Source organism: Aotus nancymaae, unplaced genomic scaffold (genome assembly GCF_030222135.1).
Source record: "Aotus nancymaae isolate 86718 unplaced genomic scaffold, 86718_ANA_hifiasm-v0.15.2.pri h1tg000029l, whole genome shotgun sequence".
Lineage (NCBI taxonomy): Eukaryota > Metazoa > Chordata > Mammalia > Primates > Aotidae > Aotus > Aotus nancymaae.
In genome coordinates, this window is record NW_026988442.1 from 28,696,602 (window position 1) to 28,716,983 (window position 20,382).

At 47.2% G+C, this 20,382-nt stretch overlaps 1 protein-coding gene and 1 long non-coding RNA gene across 2 annotated transcripts in view; one reads left to right on the forward strand and one right to left on the reverse strand.

The window, feature by feature from the left end:
* The first annotated feature begins 1,777 nt into the window (after window positions 1-1,777).
* LOC135276976 (uncharacterized) lies at window positions 1,778-5,197 on the forward strand. Its single transcript, XR_010344565.1, has 3 exons — window positions 1,778-1,947; window positions 4,386-4,552; window positions 4,756-5,197. It is a non-coding gene; the product is annotated as an uncharacterized LOC135276976 (long non-coding RNA).
* Window positions 5,198-8,878: 3,681 nt separating this feature from the next.
* The window catches only part of PTGIS (prostaglandin I2 synthase), a 42,382-nt gene continuing 30,878 nt past the window's right edge, over window positions 8,879-20,382 (reverse strand). The window contains exons 7-10 of the mRNA XM_064382903.1: window positions 19,166-19,334; window positions 18,025-18,206; window positions 16,032-16,183; window positions 8,879-12,797 (exon numbers count right to left, since the gene is read on the reverse strand). Coding sequence (XP_064238973.1) covers window positions 12,653-12,797; window positions 16,032-16,183; window positions 18,025-18,206; window positions 19,166-19,334 — 648 coding nt within the window. The 3' untranslated portion in view covers window positions 8,879-12,652. The remainder of the gene's footprint in view (window positions 12,798-16,031; window positions 16,184-18,024; window positions 18,207-19,165; window positions 19,335-20,382) is intronic.

Consider the following 20,382-nt stretch of genomic DNA (forward strand, 5'->3'; position numbering starts at 1 on the left):
TAAAATAAAATAAAAGATCTCAAGTACAGCCATTTATTTAAAGATGGGGAAATAAAAAGCTGATTTAGGGGAACAGGATCCCACTGGGCAGCCAGTGAGTGGGCAGGCAAGTACCAGCACCCAAGCACCCGACTCCCAGGGTAACACCCTCTCAAAATGCTTTCGGCTCAATCCTCTCTGCAGAAGTCCTCTGCTGAGAAGTGTTGAGATGTTTTCCTTAGACGCTGAGTGAGGTCAAGTCAACCCAATTCATCCGTGTAAATACAAGTGATATCCCCTTTAAAAGGTGCTGGCAAGGGACGTGTGCACTTGAAGTCAGGGTTTTTTCTTCCTCTTGGACTCCGTAATACCTGTCATCATTTATTCATAATCCCACTGAGTCTCCTACTCAGGTTTTTTGGCACATCTGGGCACTGAGAAAGGCTAATTAATCCCCCTTCCCCCATGAATTCCTGGATAAGAATAATTGCTTTATGAGGGTGGTTATAGGGGTACCCAAAGCCTCAAGGAAAATCATTACATCTCTGAGTGGATGTCACTCAGGACAACTGCTCTTTGCTGTGACCTTGCTCAGACAGAGCTCCAGCAGCCTGAGGGAATTTTCCGTCAGCTTGGACTCCAGTCTTCTTACCCATCTCTCTTTTGTCACACCCCAAAATAATAATCATAACCATAAGTAAAAACGGGGTGATGATGGAATCTTCCTATCAGGGTTGCTGAAGGAGGTAAAAAGATAATGTATAGAAAGTGTTTTGCACCTTGCCTAAGTAGTAAGTACTCATTAAAAGAAGAGTAATAGCAATGCTAGCAACCATAATATCAGCTTACATTTATTGAGCACTTACTGCATACCAGGCCCTCTTCTAAGTGCTTTGCATGTGTCTGATCTCATTTAAGATTCTACCTCTTTCACTCTCTGGCTGAATATTCTGATATAAACAAGACCTATTAGCTGTTAGATGATACTTGAATGAACAGATGTCTGATTCTAGTGTCTGTTCTATTTTCTGCTAGCTTGATTGTCTTTATTAAGCCCTGGGTTTCCTGGCCCAAGTTTCTGGTAAATGGATGAACTTGGTTTTCTTTTCTTTCTTCATTTTCATTTTCTAAATTAAATAAAATTTGTTTTAGAGATGGAGTCTCTCTATGTTGCCCAGGCTGGCCTTGAACTCTTGGTTCAAATGATCCTCCCACCTCAGCCTCTCAAGTACCTGGAATTACAGGCACATACCCAATGTGCCTGGCTAAGCCTGGTTTTCTGACCAACCTAAACATTTGTCCATCTCTCCTTCCTTTCTTTTGCCTATCACCTATCCGTCAACCTAATCATCCCCTCATCCATCCATATACTCAGCAACCAAATTATTCAACTACATACTCGCCCATCCATATACTCACTTACTCATCTATTCAGTCACTCACCCACTTACCCATCCATCTTTCTTTTTATTCATCCACTGTCCCTCTTTCTACCTACTCATCCACCTACCTATCCATTTATCCATCTATTCACCCATCCATATACCATCTGTCTTTCCACTCATCCAACTATCTGCCCACTCACCCACCCACATGTCCAGTCCCTCATAGACCCCAAATATTTATGCATCTATCCCCCACTCACTCCCCACTCATCCGTCCATCCTTCTAATCCATCCAGGTATCTACCCGCCTGCCCAGCCATCTTCACCCATCTACCACTTAATATTTACAGTGACGCTCTGTGCTAACCCCTAGTTTGTTGTTTTCAGCTCCCTCCCTGGGAGGAAAGGCGGGTGCCATCAGAGGGTCCCCATAGAGAAGACAGACAAGCCTGCGTGGAGTCCAGTGAGGCTCTTTGTGGCCAGGACCTTCAAAGCCACTGACTTCCAGGATCTGTGGCCAAACAATGATGAAATGCAAGGTGGAGATGGATGGAGGCATACGCTTCCAGCAGAGCAATTAGAGGTAAACTAATATCTCTTTCCCACAGAGGAGCCTGGAACTCCAAGACGCGATAGAAAAGAGATGAGTCAGCAAAAGGAGGAAATCAAAGCCACAGAGATCAAGAGCTAATTAACTGATCCTCCTCAGATAATATTTCATTAAAATCCAGTTCTTCTGCCCTTTGGGGACTGATATTTCTCCTACCGCCTCTCCATTGCCCTTTTCCCACCCATTCCTGATCTCATCTGCCTCTGCTCTGATCTTTCCCAAAGTCTTATCCCCCCTCCAATCCAACCTCCCCACAGCTACTAGGGTAGACTTTTAAAGGCACAATTCTGACCATGTCACTCCCTATTCATAAGCCTTCACGACTCATTGCCCAGAACATAGGGCAAGCTCTCAAATTGAGGCAAAGGCCATTCATTCATTTAACACAGATTTTCTCAGAGAGCTCCCTCACAAACTTGGGGATGGCAGGGCACAGAGACAAGTTTCTGACCCTTGCCCTGTTTCTCCAGATTCCTCACCCACCACTGCTTTCCACATTCCTGCATTTCAGCAAAGACTTTCCAACCTCTGGCCCAAGGGTAGCCAGTCCCCAGGGAATGTGCCCTCAGTATCCATGCTTTACTCAGTTCACTTCTATGTTGGCTCTGGGCTTGGTTTTGTGACTTGCATTTACCAGTGGAATGTGGCAGCAGTGATGCCAGTTCCAGGCCTAAGCCTTGAAAGGGTCAGGCAGCTTCTGCTTTCATGCTCTTGGGAGCTCTGAGCCACTGTGGAGGCAGCCAGGCTACCCCACTGGAAGGGACCGTGAGGAAAAACTGTGAAAAATAAGAAACCCTAGAATTACATGGAAAGAGACAGACGCTTAGCCCTCCCAATGTTACAGCTGAATGCAGCCTTCCAGCCATCTCTACCAAGGCACCAGACATGTGAGTGAAGTCATCATGGACGTCCCAATTCCATCTGACATCTGACTGCAGCTGCATGAGAGACCCCCAAGTGAGAGCAGCAGCAGAACCAATTAGTTAGAAGTCCCATTCTTATTCTACCAGTGCTTAGGAGAGCTATTCGTTCTCATGAGCTTTTTAAAAAGTGCCAACCTGACTGGGCACAGTGGCTCATGTCTGTAATCCCAGCACTTTGGGAGGCTAAGATGGGTGGATCACTTGAGGTCAGGAGTTTGAGACCAGTTTGACCAACATGGTGAAACCCCACCTCTCCTCTACTAAAAAAAATAAAAATACAAAAACTAGCCAGGTGTGGTGACAGGCGTCTGTAACCTCAGGAGGCTGAAGCAGGAGAATTGCTTGAACCCAGAAGGTGGAGGTTATAGTGAGCTGAGATCATGCCATTGTACTCCAGCCTGGGCAACAGAGTGAGACTCCATCTCAAAAAACAAACAAACAGAAAGCACCAAGCCACAAAGCCATGATAAATAACCAAACAGTTCTGTGTCAAGTCACTACATCTGGGGGTTGTTTGTTATACAGCACCAGATATCTGATACAGCAGCCTTGCTCCTGCTATTTCTGTGGCTTAGAATGTCTCTTTCCTCTGGGAAACTGTTGAGACTAACCTACAATACTCATTTTTCCGTCTCCTTCACTGACTATGAATGACAATATTTACTCAGGCAATGCTCACAAGAACCCTATGAGGGAGAAGGTATTATTATCCATTATACCATTTTACAGGTGAAGAAGCTGGGGCACAGAGAAATGCCCCCAAATCACCCTGGTATTAAGTGGCTCGGCAGAGATTTAAGCCCATACAGAGCCCCAGCTCTTGTCCACTGTGGCTTCTAAGTAAAGTATAAAAAAGTTATGACATTTATTGGTCTCATTTTAACACAAAATCCAAAAGTAGGTGATGCCAGGATCTGTCCCAGCAGCAGCCTAGCTGTCTCAAGGTTCTCCTTTGATTTCTGTGAGAGTTTCTAGTCCACATAATCACAAAATGGCTGCCATGCTCAGCCTCTCACATGACAACTCCCGGAGCGGGAGGAAGAAAGAACATCTCCCATATTTTTGAAGTTCCCCCCTGATTTTCCCAGCCATTTCATTGGCCAGTACTGGATCACATGACCACCACTAGCCCAGTTACTGGCAAGAGAAGCCTGATACCATGTTTGGCTTGGCCCTGTCTTGATTTAGAGGTTGGGCCCATTTCCTCTGAGCACAAGACTGCCTAATATCTCAAGAAAGCCAGGGTTTCTTCTAGTGAGGAAGTTGACCAATTAATTAGTGTCTCTTCCACAGTGGTCAGCTCTCAGAACACCTGACGTAAAGTCACAGACAGACCCTGTGCATTTCAAGGATCCAGATGCCCCAAAGGTTACTCTCCCAGGTTTGCATAACGTGGGTAGTCTTAGTCCATTTGTGTTGCTATAAAGGAATACCTAAGGCTGGGTAATTTCTAAAGAATAGAGGCTTATTTGGCTCAATGTTCTGCAGGCTGTACAAGATGTGGCACCAGCATCTGCTTCTGGTGAAGGCCTTACGCTGCTTCCACTCATGGTGAAAGGGGAAGGGCAGCCTGTGTGCGCGGAGATCTCACGGCAAGAAGGGGAAGCAAGAAAGAGACGAGGGAGGCACCAGGCTCTTTTCAACAACCAGCTCCTGTAAGAACTTGCAGGAATAGAGTAAGAACACACTTATTGCCAATGGGAAGGGCACCAAGCCTTTCATGAGGGATCCACCGCCATGACCCATACCCTTCCCATTAGTTCACACCTCCAACGCCGGGAATCGAATTTCAACATGAGCTTTGCAAAGGTGAAACATCCTAATTATCGCATGGGTGCACCTGTCTTGTCTCTTCCAGGCCACTGGGAAGCTCCATGGAAGGTCCTGGGGCCGTAAGATCACACACTGCCAGCTCTTCCCCAACTCGTCAGACTCCCGTCCTTGCAGACACAGCTCTCAACCACGTCCCAAATGGCCATGACTCCCAAATGCCAGACCAATAATGTGTTTTCATTTTCACTGGCCCATCATGGAATGAATGAGAAAAATAGGGACAATGGAATGAGATTTGTATAAAGCTAAATTGATTCCATTTAAAGGGTGGTGGTTTACTTTCCTACTTAAACTCTCTAATGGCTTCCCGGGGCACTTAGCATAATGCCCAGCCTCCTCGTCCTGATGACGTCTGTGCCCAGAGCGGCTCCTGCCACCCCTCACTCGGCCTCAGCCTCCCTGAGAGGCTCTTTCTCCAGCACACCAAACCCTTTACCTCTTTAGGGTTCTTTGGACTCGTAGTCTCTTTCTCCTGGAATATTTCTCCCTAGTTCTCTACAAAGCTGCTCTCTCATCTTCACCTCACCTCATATTGTCGCCTGCCTGGAGACTTTTTGTGACTGCCTCCAAGGCCATGGGCACATCCACCTCCATTCAGCATCCATCACCTCCTGCTGTTTGCTTGTCTTCAGAGCCCTCCTCAGCACTTGACACTGTATTTATGCTAATTTGTTTCTTCACTGGGTGGTCTCTGCTGCCCAAATGTGAAACCTATGAGGGCGGAGACCTTGCCCAGACCGGTGCAGTCTCTTCCTCCCTGGTCTCCAGCTTCCCACCCCTCGGCATGCATGGTGAGATGGCTCCTGCTACAATATGAGTTAAACCATGGCTCTTCTCTACCCGGAGCCTTCCATGGCTGCTGGCCACGCCACACTGCCTCACCCCTTCTCCTGGAACCTGCCCCAGAGCTTCCCATCTTCACATTTGCTGTTGCATCTCTCCGGAACATTCTTTCTTCAGATGCCCCGTGGTTTGCTCCTCTCATTTCCATCGAGCTTCTGTTCAAAGCTCCCCCAGGGAGACCATTCCTGCCCACTCTTTAAAATCTCACTTTCTATCCCTTGAAGTCTTTATTCTTCTCCAAAGTGCTTATCTCCATTTTACCTGCTTTATATAGTGTGTGTGTATGTGTGTGTGTGTGTGTGTGTGTTACTCACTGCCAGGTCCTGTTGTCTAGAACAGTGCCTGGTACAATGAGAGTTGCTCAAAATATTTACTTTAAAAATGCACAACAGCTTTCTTGAGGTGTAATTCATATGTCATCAAGTCTGCCCACATGGCCAAGCACGGTGGCTCACACCTATAATCCCAGCACTTTGCAAGGCCAAGGCAGGAGGATCACTTGAGACCAGGAGTTTGAGACCAGCCTGGGCAATATGATGAAACCCTATCTCTACAAAAATATACAAAAACGAAAGTTAGCCAGGCAGGAATGGTGGCTCATGTGTATAATCCCAGCTACTCAGGAGGCTGAGGTGGGAGGATCACTTGAGCCCAGGAGGCAGAGGTTGCAGGGAGCTGAGATCACACCACTGCACTCTAGCCTGGGTGACAGAGTGTGATCCCCGTCTCAAAAAAAAATTTGCCCACTTAGAAGTATATTCACAGTTTTACAACCATCGCGGTCATGGTCACTCCCTATTTCTCCCTATTTCCCCATGCCTGGCAACCACTAGCCCACTCCATGACTCTATAGATTTGCCGATTCTGGACGTTTCATGTACATTCAGTCCTATAATAAGTGGCCTTTTGTGACTGGCTTCTTTCACTTAGGATAATGTTTTCAAGGCTCATTTGTGTTGTAGCATAGACCAGTACTTGATTCTTTTTTATTGACAAATAAGATTCCCTTGGAATGGGGGATACACCACATTTTGCTTATCCATTTATCAGTTGGTGAACATTTGCGTTGTTTCTACCTCTTGGGCTATTCGGTATAGACTCTCAAGTGAGTGGTGTGTTAATTCTAATATGAAACCTACCTTTCTGATTTACAGGTATTAAAATATCCTTTCATAAACTGACAGTAGGAGTAAATGTATTTCTTAATGTCCTTACTTGGCAAGATAAAACACTGGGTCTTTCTGTTGACTTTAATGGTACAAGGGTATGGAAGGCCAAAAAGTCTTGGAGCTGCAGATCACTAGGACCCAGGCTGTAACAAGGGCTGGGTCAGTGGCTCAGGGCAGCCAAGCCCTGTACCTCTGGCCTTGCCATTCAGACCATGACTGGTAAACAGGAGAGCATAATGTAGCACTTCTCAAATTCGGGTATAGTACCCCTCTGAGGACACACACTGATGTCCTGAAGAGAAAGACTACATTTCCCAGACTCCTGTCTGTCCAGCGAGACATGATCATGTGATTGACTTCTGACCAATGGGATGAATGCAGGAGACTTAATCTCTTCTTTGCTTCACCCTCCTTCCTGCTGGGTGGAATGTGGACAAAATGGCTGGAGCTCAAGCAGCCATATCAACCCCTGAGGTGAAAACCACTGGTTACAGATGCTAGAGGGTCCAGAAGGAGGGACCTGGTGATTGTGGAGATGCCACACCACCTCTGGCTTCCTGTATCTGCTTGAGAGAGAGAGAAAAAAAAATGTGGCTGGCAACAGTGGCTCATGCTTGTAATCCCAGCACTTTGGGAGGCCAAGGTGGGTGGATCACTTGAGGTCAAGAATTCGAGACCAGCCTGGCCAATATGATGAAACCCTGTCTCTACTAAAAATAAAAAAATTAGCTGGGTGTGGTGGCGCACACCTATAATCCCAGCTACACAGGAGGCTGAGGTAGGAGAATCGCTTGAACCAGTGAGCCAAGATCACACCACTGCACCACTGCACTCCAGCCTGGGAGACAGAGCAAGACTCCATCTCAAAAAAAGAAAAAACCTGAGGTCTTGAATGCCTGCAGTCTTGAATGTAAGCATGCTAATGTATAACATGTTGCTATGTTACTGTGAGAAGTCTGTCACTCACTGCCAAATCCAATCCCACCTGATGTGCCTCCATGACCTCCTCCTCACAGATGAGGAAACTGACGTGAGAGACATCTGCCCTGGGATGTTATTTCTATACAAGATTTGAGATAAAAAACAAATTTCCCTTTTTATTTTTCCCAAGGCTTATTTAATCCATTTCACCCCTTCTGTTTTATATTAAAACAAATGCACGCATTCTGGGGAAGGATGGAGAACATCCAGTGAATTTTAAAGAAACCTTTTGTGTTATCCACTTGTTACCAAGGTCTGCCCCAAGGTCCTCTAATGCAGCGGTCCCCTACCTTTTTGGCACCAGGGACCGATTTCATAGAAGCTAATTTTTTCACGGACCCAGCGGTGGAGGAGGGGATGGTTTCAGGATGGTTCAAGTGCATTACATTTATCGTGCACTTTAATTATATTATTATTACATTGTTTAAAATAGTGAAATTATACAACCCACCATATGTAGAATCAGTAGGAACCCTGAGCTTGTTTTCCTGCAACTAGACGATCCCATCTGGGGGTGATGGGAGACACTGACAGATCATCAGGCATTAGATTCTCATAAGGAGTGTGCAGCCGAGATCCCCCGCATGCGCAGTTCACAACAGGGTTCGAGCTCCTATGAGAATCTAGTGCCACCACTGTGAGGCGGAGCTCAGGCGGTCATGCGAGCGATGGGGAGTGGCTGTAAATACAGATGAAGCTTTGCTCACTTGCCATTCACCTCCTGCTGTGCAGCCCAGTTCCTAACAGGCCAAGGACCTGTACTGATCGGTGGCCCAGGGGTTGTGGTTGTGGACCCCTGCTCTAATGGGTACCTGGTCCCTCTGCTGCCAGCAGGAGGACCACTGAAAGAAAGGTCCTGAACATTGTCTTAGGCAGCAGAGGAGCCTGCATTTGAATCCCAGGTCTACTACTTCTTAGCCACGTGTTCTTGGGCAAACAACTTCACCTCTCTGACCCTCAGTTTCTTCCTCTGTAAAAATGGGGATACTCATGTATGCCTTGGAGGGTAGGTAAAGGTGTGACTCGATTCCGTCTGTGAGTGGTCCGGGCCGAGAACAAGGCACACAGTAGATGCTCTGTGTTCCTGTCCCAGGAGCTGACCTCACCATTCCAGGCACAGCCAGTGGCCTCTGTCAGAATCACACTCGGAGACAATTCCACAAACAAGATGGTTTAATAGATTTCAGCATGTTTCCACTTGACAATGTTATATGAAAATAGAATCTTTATTAAAATAGCAAAGCACAACAATCACTGCTACTCAGGAAACACTGTCTTTGTTGTTCTTAACGATCAAAATCAATGACTTTGGGCAAGACCTGTGAACTCTCGGAGACTGTTTCTCCCTCTGGAGGACAGGCAGGTAGGACATTGCCAGCTCCCTGTGGGTGGGAGCCACTGGTGGGAGGAAATGGCCCTGGTGGCCTGTGTGATGAGCAACTCACTCCTCCTTCCGTCCCTGGAGAAGGTCTGGGAGATGCTAGGTGGCCTTAAGGCAATGCTAACACTTGCTTATCTCGTTTTGTAACAGAGAAGAGACAGCTCTGAGCCTTGGCCAACCAGCATGGACCCCCCTCCCCAGTGAATTTATTTTTCACCGTCACTTTCTATTTTTGGCAGCGAGTGATACATGTTATCCACTATCGGCAGCAATAGAAAAAAAAAGTTCCTTTTTAAAACAAATTTAAATTTAAAAAGCGAGTCTGTTTAAAGGAGAATATTTGGTAAACAACAATATTAAAATATAGCAAATAATAGTAATAATAATCATAATGGTAAGAAAACACTTCATTAGGTCAACTTAAGAGTATTTCATTCTTGCCACTGAGCTTCAAAAAAAAAAGAATATTCCTTACATATGTCCAGCAATTTTGATTCTTTTTTGGTGGGGGGTGGGGGAGCATAGTCTCGCTCTGCTGCCCAGGCTGGAGTGCAGTGGTGCAATCATGGCTCACCACAACCTCCGACTCCTGGGTTCAAGTGATTCTTCTGCTTCAGCCTCCCGAGTAGCTGGGACTACAGGCACGTGCCACCATGCCTGGCTAATTTTTGTGTTTTTAGTAGAGACGGGGTTTCACTGTGTTGGCCAGGATGGTCTCAATCTGTTGACCTTGTCATCCTCCCGTCTTGGTCTCCCAAAATGCTGAGATTATAGGCGTGAGACACTGCGCCCGGCCAGCAATTTTTATTCTTAAGCAAAAGATGAAGAAATACAATGGCATCCACGTACCTTCCTAACTAGCATGTAGCAGGTAGCTAACCCACTCATCTCTCCCTCTTTTCTTTCTGGCTTCTATTTTTTTAAGAGAGAAAAAGGGAGAAAGAAAAATAACGATTAAAACAAGGGCAGCTTTAAATCATCAACTCCCGAGCTGCACTTCAGTATCTCAGGTAACAGCTGGAGCTGCCTTGTGGGAGCAGGTCTTTTCCTTGCGTGGAATTCACTAATGATTGTGGCTTCAAGGAGGTGCGACCTTTAAAGGGAATTGGCCCTTCTTTGAAGGCAGGTGAGAATCTAGTCTCAGTGACAACCCAACCTGATTTGGAAGGGGGAAGTCATAAGGGTTTTCCCCCAGCACACTAGGGCTGCAGCCTGCGTGAGACCTTCCACAGCTATTTCTGCTGGCTTGCTTCCTTCCCTTCCCAGCCACCATGAGGCAGCTGAGGGTTGCCACGGAAACCGGCTCTGTCCTCCCACTGGAGGCTGCCAGCTCTGATTTCCTGCAGAGTTAAGAAGGAGGCGGCAGCGGGGGTCACCCAGGCGTGAAGATGGGTTTCCCTGGGGATATCCCGCCTCCTGCCAATCACAGTGTCTCTCTGGGAATCCTGGGGGTGCCTGGAGGCTGAGGCCCAGGGAAGCCCCCAAACCCCAGTGCTGCTCTGAGAAGAGACAAGGCTCTGGGACATTCAGAGGTGTGGGGTTCTTTTCTCTCCCTCCAGCTAAAGCTAGAGGGACCTCATCATGTGACTTATGAGATGTCCCCATGTTTAGGTGCCTCTGGCTCTGTCAGCTCTCTGTAGTTGAAAAGAATTGCCCCATCACCATCCCCCAAGGAACAGGAGTTGCCCATCCAGCATTTGCTCCCGGGACAGTCAATCTGCCTGCGGAGTTCTACAGCTTATGAGCCATGTGGCCTCGGCAAATCATCTCTCCTCTCGGTTTTCTCATCTACAGAGCAGGCACAGCCCGCCTTCTCTTCACAGAAATGCTGTATTTCTAGAAATACTGCCAAAAGGGCCTATCGCAGGCATGTGAAGGGTCTCAATAAACAGGACCTAATATTAATATAAGTATTTAGCATCTAAAAAAGGCTTGTAGGCCATTTTCCTCTTTAAGCTGTATTTTGTTTTATTTTATTTATTGAGACAGAGTCTCATTCTGTCACCCAGGCTGGAGTGCCATGGTGCAATCTCAGCTCACTGCAACCTCCGCCTCCTGGGTTCAAGCGACACTTGTGCCTCAGTCTCCTGAGTAGCTGGGATTACAGGCGCGTACCACCACACCTGGCTAATTTTTGTATTTTTAGTAGAGATGGGGTTTCACCATGTTGACCAGGCTGGTCTTGAACTGCCAGCCTCAAGTGATCCGCCCACCTCAGCCTCCCAAAGAGCTGGAATTACAGGCATGAGCCGCGGTGCCTGGCGTAGGCTTTTTGTTCTAAAGCTGGGGCAAAGGCAAGTTTTCATCACTGATACATTTGTTCCAAGGGTGGTGCACTCAGGCTGGGTTGGACCAATTAGCTGGTCCCCACCACCTCTTGTAATGTCACTTCTAAGAGTTAGAGCAGGATCTCACACTCAGATGCCTTCAGGGCCAGGAGGCACTGTGAATGCAAAAGCAGACCTGGTCAGAACTGCAGTGAAGCAGAGAGCTCATGTCCTGCATAAGGGAGGTGGCTGCCATTCGGCTCTGGCCAAGAGTTACCCTTGGGAATGTGAGCCCAGTGTGGTCAGATATACCATGTTTCCAAGAGAAGCTGGATATTTTGAACGAACTCTCCCAAAGATGATAACAACTAAGGAAATTTTCTTTAAGTGCAGTCCAAACAAAGCACGTCTGCAGACTGGATCGTGACCACAGTTTGGGCTTCTGCACTAGAATGCATGAGATCAGCACCTTCTTTTTTGGTTTGAACAGTCCAAGGAGTCCTGGGTGGCTTCTTCCAGCCATCTCATCTGGGCTGTGTCTTCCTTAGCTCCCTACCTGAGTGCTGACACTGAGAAAACCCATCTCATCTTGTTCCTGTCACTCTAGAACAGGAAACTCCACTCCTCAGAGCCCCGTGTTTGGAGGGTGCCCTGTTCTGTACCCGGAATGCATCAGCCTTGGGGAAAGCTCTCCTGCATTTTCTCAAGTAGTGTGAGCAATGAGGGAAGTGTCTGGTAAATGGGGCGTCCAGGGAAGCAGATATTCTAAGGGACTCCTTTGGCTTTAGCTGGTTTAAGGATAATTTGGGGACTGACTGCTGAATGACATCAATGGACACACTGCTAGGTCCTGAGTGGCCTTTCTGTGGCAAGTATCTGCTTTGACTGGATAAGGCCTGGACCATGATAGCTGATAGGAACAGGGAAGGTGGCCCTCCGGGAGTTGGGGGCAGAGCAGTGAGGACTCCTAGTTCTGCCTCGTTTGTCTTCACAGCGCCTCCTGGCCCTGGAGAAATCTGAATGATGAATGAGGTGAGTTGGGAGCAGATAAGGCCTGATTTTGGAAAGAAAACTTTGCAGCAGATAATCCATAGAGCTTTGGATGTCTTTTCTTTGTTCACCGTCTCTTGGCTTTTCCCTCCCCTGGAACCAGCCTTCTGGGAGAAAAGCAGGGAAGTGGTAATGCTGGCCCCTGCACCCAGGCCAACTGTGCACGCAGAAAGCTGGGAGGCTGGGGCAGGCTGGGCAGAGGCAAGCACGTGGATCCGTCTGCTCCCTGTGTCACGGCCGGATGCGGTAGCGGATGGGCACGTCATGTTCTGGCTGCATCAGACCAAAGCCATACCTGCTGAGGTCAAACTCGGGGATTTCCACATCTGCGTTGATCAGCTCCAGGTCCAAGTGCACCAACACGAGGAAGACAAATCTGCAGAGAGATGGCATGGCAGGTGTGAGGAAGAGGGGTAGGGCGGGGTGCTATCAGGAATAAGGCAGGGAAGCCATGGCTGCCTCCTGAGTCTGACTTCAACTTTGGGAAAAATGAGAACAGAGGAGCGAGGAAGCAGAACAAAGGCATTTGCTGCTCACCACATTTTCCAGCCCCCTGTAAGGTTAGGCAGGCCCATGGATGAGTTCTGGTGAATGGACTGTATGCAGAAGTGGCCTGTGTCATTCCTGTGTCAAAGCCAGTGTGTGGCTCTCCAGCTGTCCCTCCTGCCTAGCAGCCATGCGGGCTTCACCTTGAGATAGCGGAGCCAGAAGAGGAAAAGAGCCTGGCCCGAGTCTCTGCACAGAGTGGGGAAGCCCCAAAACTCACAGCTGATACCATGAGTGGAACTAAACCCCTGTTGGTAAAAGCCACTGAGGCTCAGCAGGTGCAGAGCTGAGCCTATGCTGATTAATATAGACTCCTCTGGATCCTTCAGCCCACACCCTTCTCCACCTTTCTCCAAGCTTCTGGAACCCTCACTGTCTATCCTGGCCAGGGCTGCTGCTCTTAGGCGTCTTTGTGAGGTTAGAAACAGGCATTGCTCAAGACATTTTACTGCCATCTCCGAGAACATTGTCCTAATAGACCAACTTTGCAAGAACAATTGCTCTCTACTGCCATCTTCTGGGAAAACTGTCATAATAAATATTCAAAGCTGCCATGCCTATGATGTAATCAGTGCCCCCATAAATGTGGAGCCAGCCCTACAGATGTCAGCGGTTGCTGCCTGTCTGCCTCATCTTACCACTGCCTGTGTTCATAAGGGTCACAGAATATCTTATGACTTTTTTGCCACCATTATTCCCTACCCAGACCCAGGTGCCCGATGCAGGACTGAGCATATGGCAGGGATTCTTTTATCTTACTGAAGGAGTGAAGGAGGGGGAAGATGAGGAGAGAGGGAAGTTAACACTCTGGAAAGAAGATCTGGGCTGTGCCGCTTATGGGGATGTGGCCCTCGCCAAGTTTCTTCTCACTCTGGGTCTCGGTTCTCCCATCTGGTCAAAGAGGGGAAAGACAGGATGAGTCTCTTCCAGCTCTGAGGCTGTAGAATACTAGAGGGTGAGTTTCTATGGGATGGCAGTTTTGTGCTAACCCCTGGATTTGAACCTGGTGCCTCCACTTCCCAGGAACATGACCACAGCAAATGGTCTACCTGTTGAGACTCAGTTTTAGACGGACCAGCAAGGTTGTCATGACAATTCAGTGAGATAAAAATAACAACAAATTAGCTAATTTATTGGAACACTGTGCGCTACGCACCAGCTAAGCATTTAGTATCTATCGTCTCTTTTTATCTGTCCAAAAACTTGATGAAATAGGAACGCCAGTCGATTCTGCTCAACACTTGTTTTGAACAGGTGAATTTGTTCCAATAGGATTGATATATTAGGGCACAATTTGAGTATAATGCAAGTTTCACATTTGCTCATATGCAATTTCACTTGTGAGAAACATGAGATGAATACAAAAAACTGTACCCAGCTGAACCCTGGCTGTGCAGAAATCCATAAAACATACACACACACATAACTAAGCATCGATCTACAGCCAGTTACTACAGCACTTACACAGTTCTTAGCCATGTAACATGCATAAAACTTTACTACCATTTTTTACTGGGTTCCTCTTTCTTTTTTTTTTAATGTGTCACTGATGAGGTTTTTGAGTGTTGGACCCAGTCCCTCTTTTCCTCTAATCCCTGCAGTTTTGTTTGTTTGTTTGATTGGTTGGGGTTTTTTTTTTGAGACAGAGTCTCACTCTGTCACCCAGGCTGGAGTGCAATGGTGCGATCTCAGCTCACTGCAACCTCCGTCCCCTGGGGTTCAAGAGATTCTCCTGCCTCAGCCTCCTGAATAGCTGGGATTACAGGCATACTCCACCACACCTGGCTAATTTTTGTATTTTTAGTAGAGATGGGGTTTCACCATGTTGGCCAGGCTGGTCTCAAACTCCTGACCTCAAATGATCCACCCACCTTGGCCTCCTAAAGTGCTGGGATTACAGGCATAAATCCCTGCAGTTTTTGTTGCATGATTTCACACAGCAAAGTGATTTTTAGGAATGCATATGAACTGTATTATGCTCATAATCAACTCCATTTTCTTGAGGAAACTGAGGCCAAAGGTTAATGTAATGTGCCCATTCACTTAGCATAATGTATGCACATTAATAATATTAATAATTATGATAATAATTAACATTTATCAAATGCCTACAATGAGCCAGGCAGTGGGCTAAGAACTTAGAAAGATCCAACTCATTTATCCTGATACCCCTGGGTGCAGTTATAATCAGAACCCTTGTTTTACAGTTGAGGAAACAGGCTCAGGTCACCCAGCTTATGATTGCACAGGGGCTGGACAGGAGGACAGGGCAGATGTCATAACCCCAGTCCAATCTGTTTGTGAGCCTGGTGGCCAAGGCTCCTGGGGTTCAGGGGAGATAATTTATCAGGCTCTCGGCCCCCATTGGCATTAAAATAACCAAGCGGGAACAGTGAAGTTCGGCCAGTTCCTAACACGAGGTTCTGAACATGCAGTAGCAGCTGCAGACAGACAGCTATGGTCAGCCGAAAAGAATGTCCAGTATTTGGAATTTGGACACCAGTCTTGCAGGGAAGAACCTACTGCCAGATCTGATTATTTCAAAAGAAATCCAAAATCTGGCTTTTTTTTTTTTTTTTTTTTGGAAACGGAGTCTCACTCTGTTGCCCAGGCTGGAGTGCAGTGGCATGATCTTGGCTCACTGCAACCTCTGCCTCCTGGGTTCAAGCGATTCTCCTGCCTCAGTCTCCCAAGTAGCTGGGACTACATATGCCCACCACTACACCCAGCCAATTTTTGTATTATTTAGTAGAGACGGGGTTTCACCATATTGGCCAGGCTGGTCTTGAACTCCTGACCTGCCCACCTCAGCTTCCCAAAGTGCTGGGATTTCAGGGCTGAGCCACGGCACCCAGGGCCTGAAATCTGGCTTTTTAAAATAAGCTCTTCTGATTTTTAAAAGCGCATAGTTGAAAAACCACAAATAAATGATGGCTCACAGGCTGTCCTTGTGGAGCCTCTGCCAAATCATTCTCCTGGCTGACCCCTCAGTCCCAGGAGAGAAGGGTGCGTGCCAACCAGGGGGTCAGGAGCCACCCTGGCCCCACCCTGGCCCCCCACTTACTGTTTGATGCTGTTGACTGCGTAACTCCTCCCCAGGCAGTGATTGTGCCCCGCCCCCCACGGCATGTTGTAATTCTTCAGCCGTTTCCCATCCTTGTAAAAGTCTTTCTTCTCTGATCCGTCAGGGTTCAGGAATCGGTTGTATTTAAATACCTGAAATAGGAAGAAGGTCCATTTCTGACCCCACTCCCAGAACAAGACTGCACTAAGAAAAATGTATCAGGATGTTCATGACAGTCATGTTTGCAAGAGGGAAAAACTGGAAACCATATATAGGTCAATTGATAGGAGATGGGTTAAAAATTTATGGCAAAAGGTTTGTGTATACTGACATGGAAAGAATTTCTACAATTGGTTGTTGAGAGAAAAAAGCAAGTTTTAGAATAGTATTCACTGTATGATCCTATACACACACCGGTCTTTTCATGGTGTGTGAATGTGCTGTGTGTATGCCGGTAAAGCCATGAAAACAATTCACAAGGCACACTCCAAACCACGTTAGAGAACTCTGTAGAACTGGAGAAGAAGGGAAATATATATTTTTTACTTTTAAGTATGTATTTCTCCATATTTCTTTATACTTTATGATAAGTATATATTACTTTTGTAATGTAAAATAAAAGAAACTTAAATAATTTTTTTAAAAGAAAATGCCAGTTTCCTTTGGTTACATTGCACAGTGGTAAGGCAAGGATTGTACCTGAGCACAGGGCTTGGCATGAAGTAGCTGCTGACTGAAAGATGGGTGGAAGGACAGGTGAATGGACCAGTGGATAGACTAAGAGATGGAAATGTGGATGGAACAATGTATGAATGGAGGGATGGATGAATGGATGGGTAGATGGGGTGGATGGATGGGTGGGTATATGGATGAATGAATGGGTAGACTGATGGATGGGTGGATGAATGAATGAATGAATGGACAAATGGAAGGATGAGTAGATAGGTGGATGGATAGATGCATGGGTGGATAAGTAGAAGAATGGGTAGATGAATATATGAGTGAGTGGGTAGATAAATGGGTGGGTGGATGGATAAATGAGCAGATAGATGAATGGACAGATGGATGGATAGATGGATGAATTCACAGGTAGGTGGGTGGATGAAAGGGTAGCTTGGTGGGTGAATGGATGGATGGATGGGTGGAGGGGTGGATGGATGGATAGATGGGCGGTTGGGTGGATGGATGGGTGGATAGATTAATGGATGGATGCGTGAATTTGTGGGTGGATGAATGGATAGATGGGTGGATGGATGGATAGATGAGTAGATGGGTGCTGGATGGATAAATGAATGGGTAGATGGGTGAATGAAAGGGTAAATTGGTGGGTGGATGGATGAATGGATGGATGGATAGATAGATGATTGGATAGGTAAATAGGTGAGTGTGTAGATGGATGAATAAATGGATAGATGGATGCATGAGTAGATGGGTAGACAGATGAATGAATGGATGGATGAGCATGTAGTTTAGAGTCTGACACACAGTAAGCACACAATCTGTTAGCAATTGTGAAAGTCTGCTTCATCTCAAAGTCTGGGGAGAGGGAAGTGTTGGGAAACTGACCTTATAATGTTCTGAAATAAGGAAAATGGCTCAGCTATCACAAAGCACTCAGTGTGAATGAACATCCCTTCATGTTCAAGGGTTCCTCAGAGACCCTTGAACATGAGGGGATCTGGGTCTGACTCGAAGAGAAGCTGTGAAAAAAGGTAGGAGCCAGAGAGGTATCAGAAGGCTGGGGAGAGAGGGGGGCCATCAGTGTCTGCTTCTGCATGATCCCATTTCATCTTCCTTTCAACCTCATGAGGCAGGTGCTATTATGAGGTCCATTTCACAGGCGAGGAAGCAAACACAGAGAGGTGAAGCAATCTGGGCAATGTAACATAGCAAACAAGGAGCAGAGGCAGGCTGCCACTCAGATCTGGCTCATCCCAAAGTCATTGATTTTTCTCCCACAGACCCCATATGACCAGGCACTCCTGGCATTTACCTCTGGGTCTGTGTAGATTTCCGGGTCTCTCTGGGGGCTCAGGAAGGGGAAGAGGAGGAGGCGGTCACCACGTCGCAGGCTGAATTCTCGCCCGTCTGCCATGGGCATGGCCAGGTCCACCACGACCTCACGGGTGATGAAGGGAGCAGCCGTAAGCCTGAGGCTCTCACTCAGCACGCTGTCTGCATGAGGCAGGTGCAAGGAAGGGTCAGCAGGCTGTTCCTTCACCTGCTCATATGCCACCCCCAGCTCTTATTTTACAGAGGAAGATGAAAAGGCTCAGAGAGGGTGCCTGCCTTGCCCACAGTCACACAGCAAGGTGGAAAAGGCCAAATTGATGAGATAGGGTCTCTGTGGCCCCTCAGAGACCCTTGAACATGAGGGTATCCAGGTCTGACCCCAGGAGAAGTTGTGAGGGAAGGTGGGAACTAGGAAGATATCAGAAGGCTGGGGAGAGAGTGGGGCCATCGATCTCTGTTTCTGCCTGCCCGGCATATATTTCTCTTCTGGAAACAGGCCCCTGATTTTCCTCTAGGGTCCACTCCTCTCTCACTCTCAGGGGTTAGACTGCTGATTCTGTGCTCAACTACTGGGATGGGGCTGTGACTGGCCAATCAGAGCATCCCTCTGAGCCCTGTGATTGGTTCAGGATGGATACATGACCCAAAGAAAGCTAATGAAATACAGTCTTAGGATTCTTGGTGGAACCATTGTAAGAGATGCAGAATCTCACAGAGCTGGGAGGAAGTCAGCCTTGAGCTGCCAATAGCTACTGCCAGCCTGAGACTGTAGGAAACAGTGGGAAACAGGGCTGAGAAGTGGAGAAGAACTGAGTGGTCCTGACGACATTGTTAAAGTGCCTGGGTCTACCTGTGCCTTAGGCCAGTCCTCTGGACTTTTTAGTGACATTTCTCAAAGTACCTTTTCACCTCAGGCAATTGAAGTTAGGTTTTCTGTCCCTTGCCTCCTAGCTGAGACTGGAGTATGCAGATGCCAGGTGTGTGAAGATAGGAGGCTCAGGGAGACCCTAGGTTGGAGGACACTGATGGACCCTGGAAGACAGGAGCCCATGTTGGGGAGAGTTTTGGGGTCCACAATGATGCAGTCTTAGGGGCTATCTTGGGGGGTCTGACCATCTCACCAAGCACAGGTGTGCTGTCTAGAACCTTCTGTGGGAGGGTGGTCATCTGCGAGACAGGCTGCTCTGCTGGCCAAAGGATACTCTCGAGCTCTCCGCGGACAGCAGCCAGGGCTTCAGGATTCTTGAGAAGGAACAGCAGGAGCCAGAAGGCAGCAGGACCCATATTCCCCTGCAAGGAGAAGGGCCCCTGTTATGCCATTATGAGGGCAGAGCTGACTCGTCTCTGCCAGGGACACAGCCCAGGCCAAGACAGAGGGGCCAGTAGGCCTGGGCTCCCACTGCTGCCAAAAACCTGGGCATGGCCAGTGTCTATCTCCAGCCTCAGGACGTGTCCAAAACTGCTCTGTGGCCCAAAATACCGACTTCAAGCCCACTCATGGCATCCCTGACTGTGAGCAAAGTCATGAATCCTAGGTCACACAGGAAATCTTCATAGCTAATCAGCAAGACGGTGTCAGTAATAGGAACAGGTTGTCTCAGTTAAGGCCGTTAACATCTGAGAATGATCACGTTGTTGGCCCCAATTCTTCACCAATCCCAGAATCCACATTCTTTACCATGTGACTTCACTGTTCCTCCCATTAAAGAGCAAGAGTGTATTTCCCCTGCCTTTTGAATTTAGGCTCAGCTATGGACTTACTTTGTCCAATAGAAGAGGCAGAATTGACAGAACACCGACTCTACACCTAAGCCGTGAGAGACTTTGTGTGTTTCCACTTGCCCGGCAAGCCCGGTGATTCCAAGAGGAGAATTAGAGACTCATGGACAGAGCTGAGCTGCCCCACTGAGCCAGACCCACAGGCCCATGAGTTCAATAAGTGCTGATGGGTATATGCCACTGAGTTGTGGATGTTTGTTACGCAACAATAGCTAACTGGTGCGATATCTAAAGATTTGCTTCCAAATACAATCATTCTCAATGTGGTTTGGGATTCAAAAATTCCTTATATGCTTTTTATGTTAAAATTCTATAGTCACTTGAATAAATGTGTGTGTTGTGTATGTATAAAACAAAGCTGCAGTCATCACTGATGACTGTGAAAGCTATGAATAAAAATTATTTAAACTTCTTAATAGGTAAACACTTAGGAAAATGAGTGGAATTTCTTGCTTCAAGGCTTCAGTCTTAGCTGAACATTTTCATACACATTTTAGCCTCAGCTCTTTGGTATGTGGCTAAAATGTATACATGGCACCCTTTAGTGATCCAGAGATGG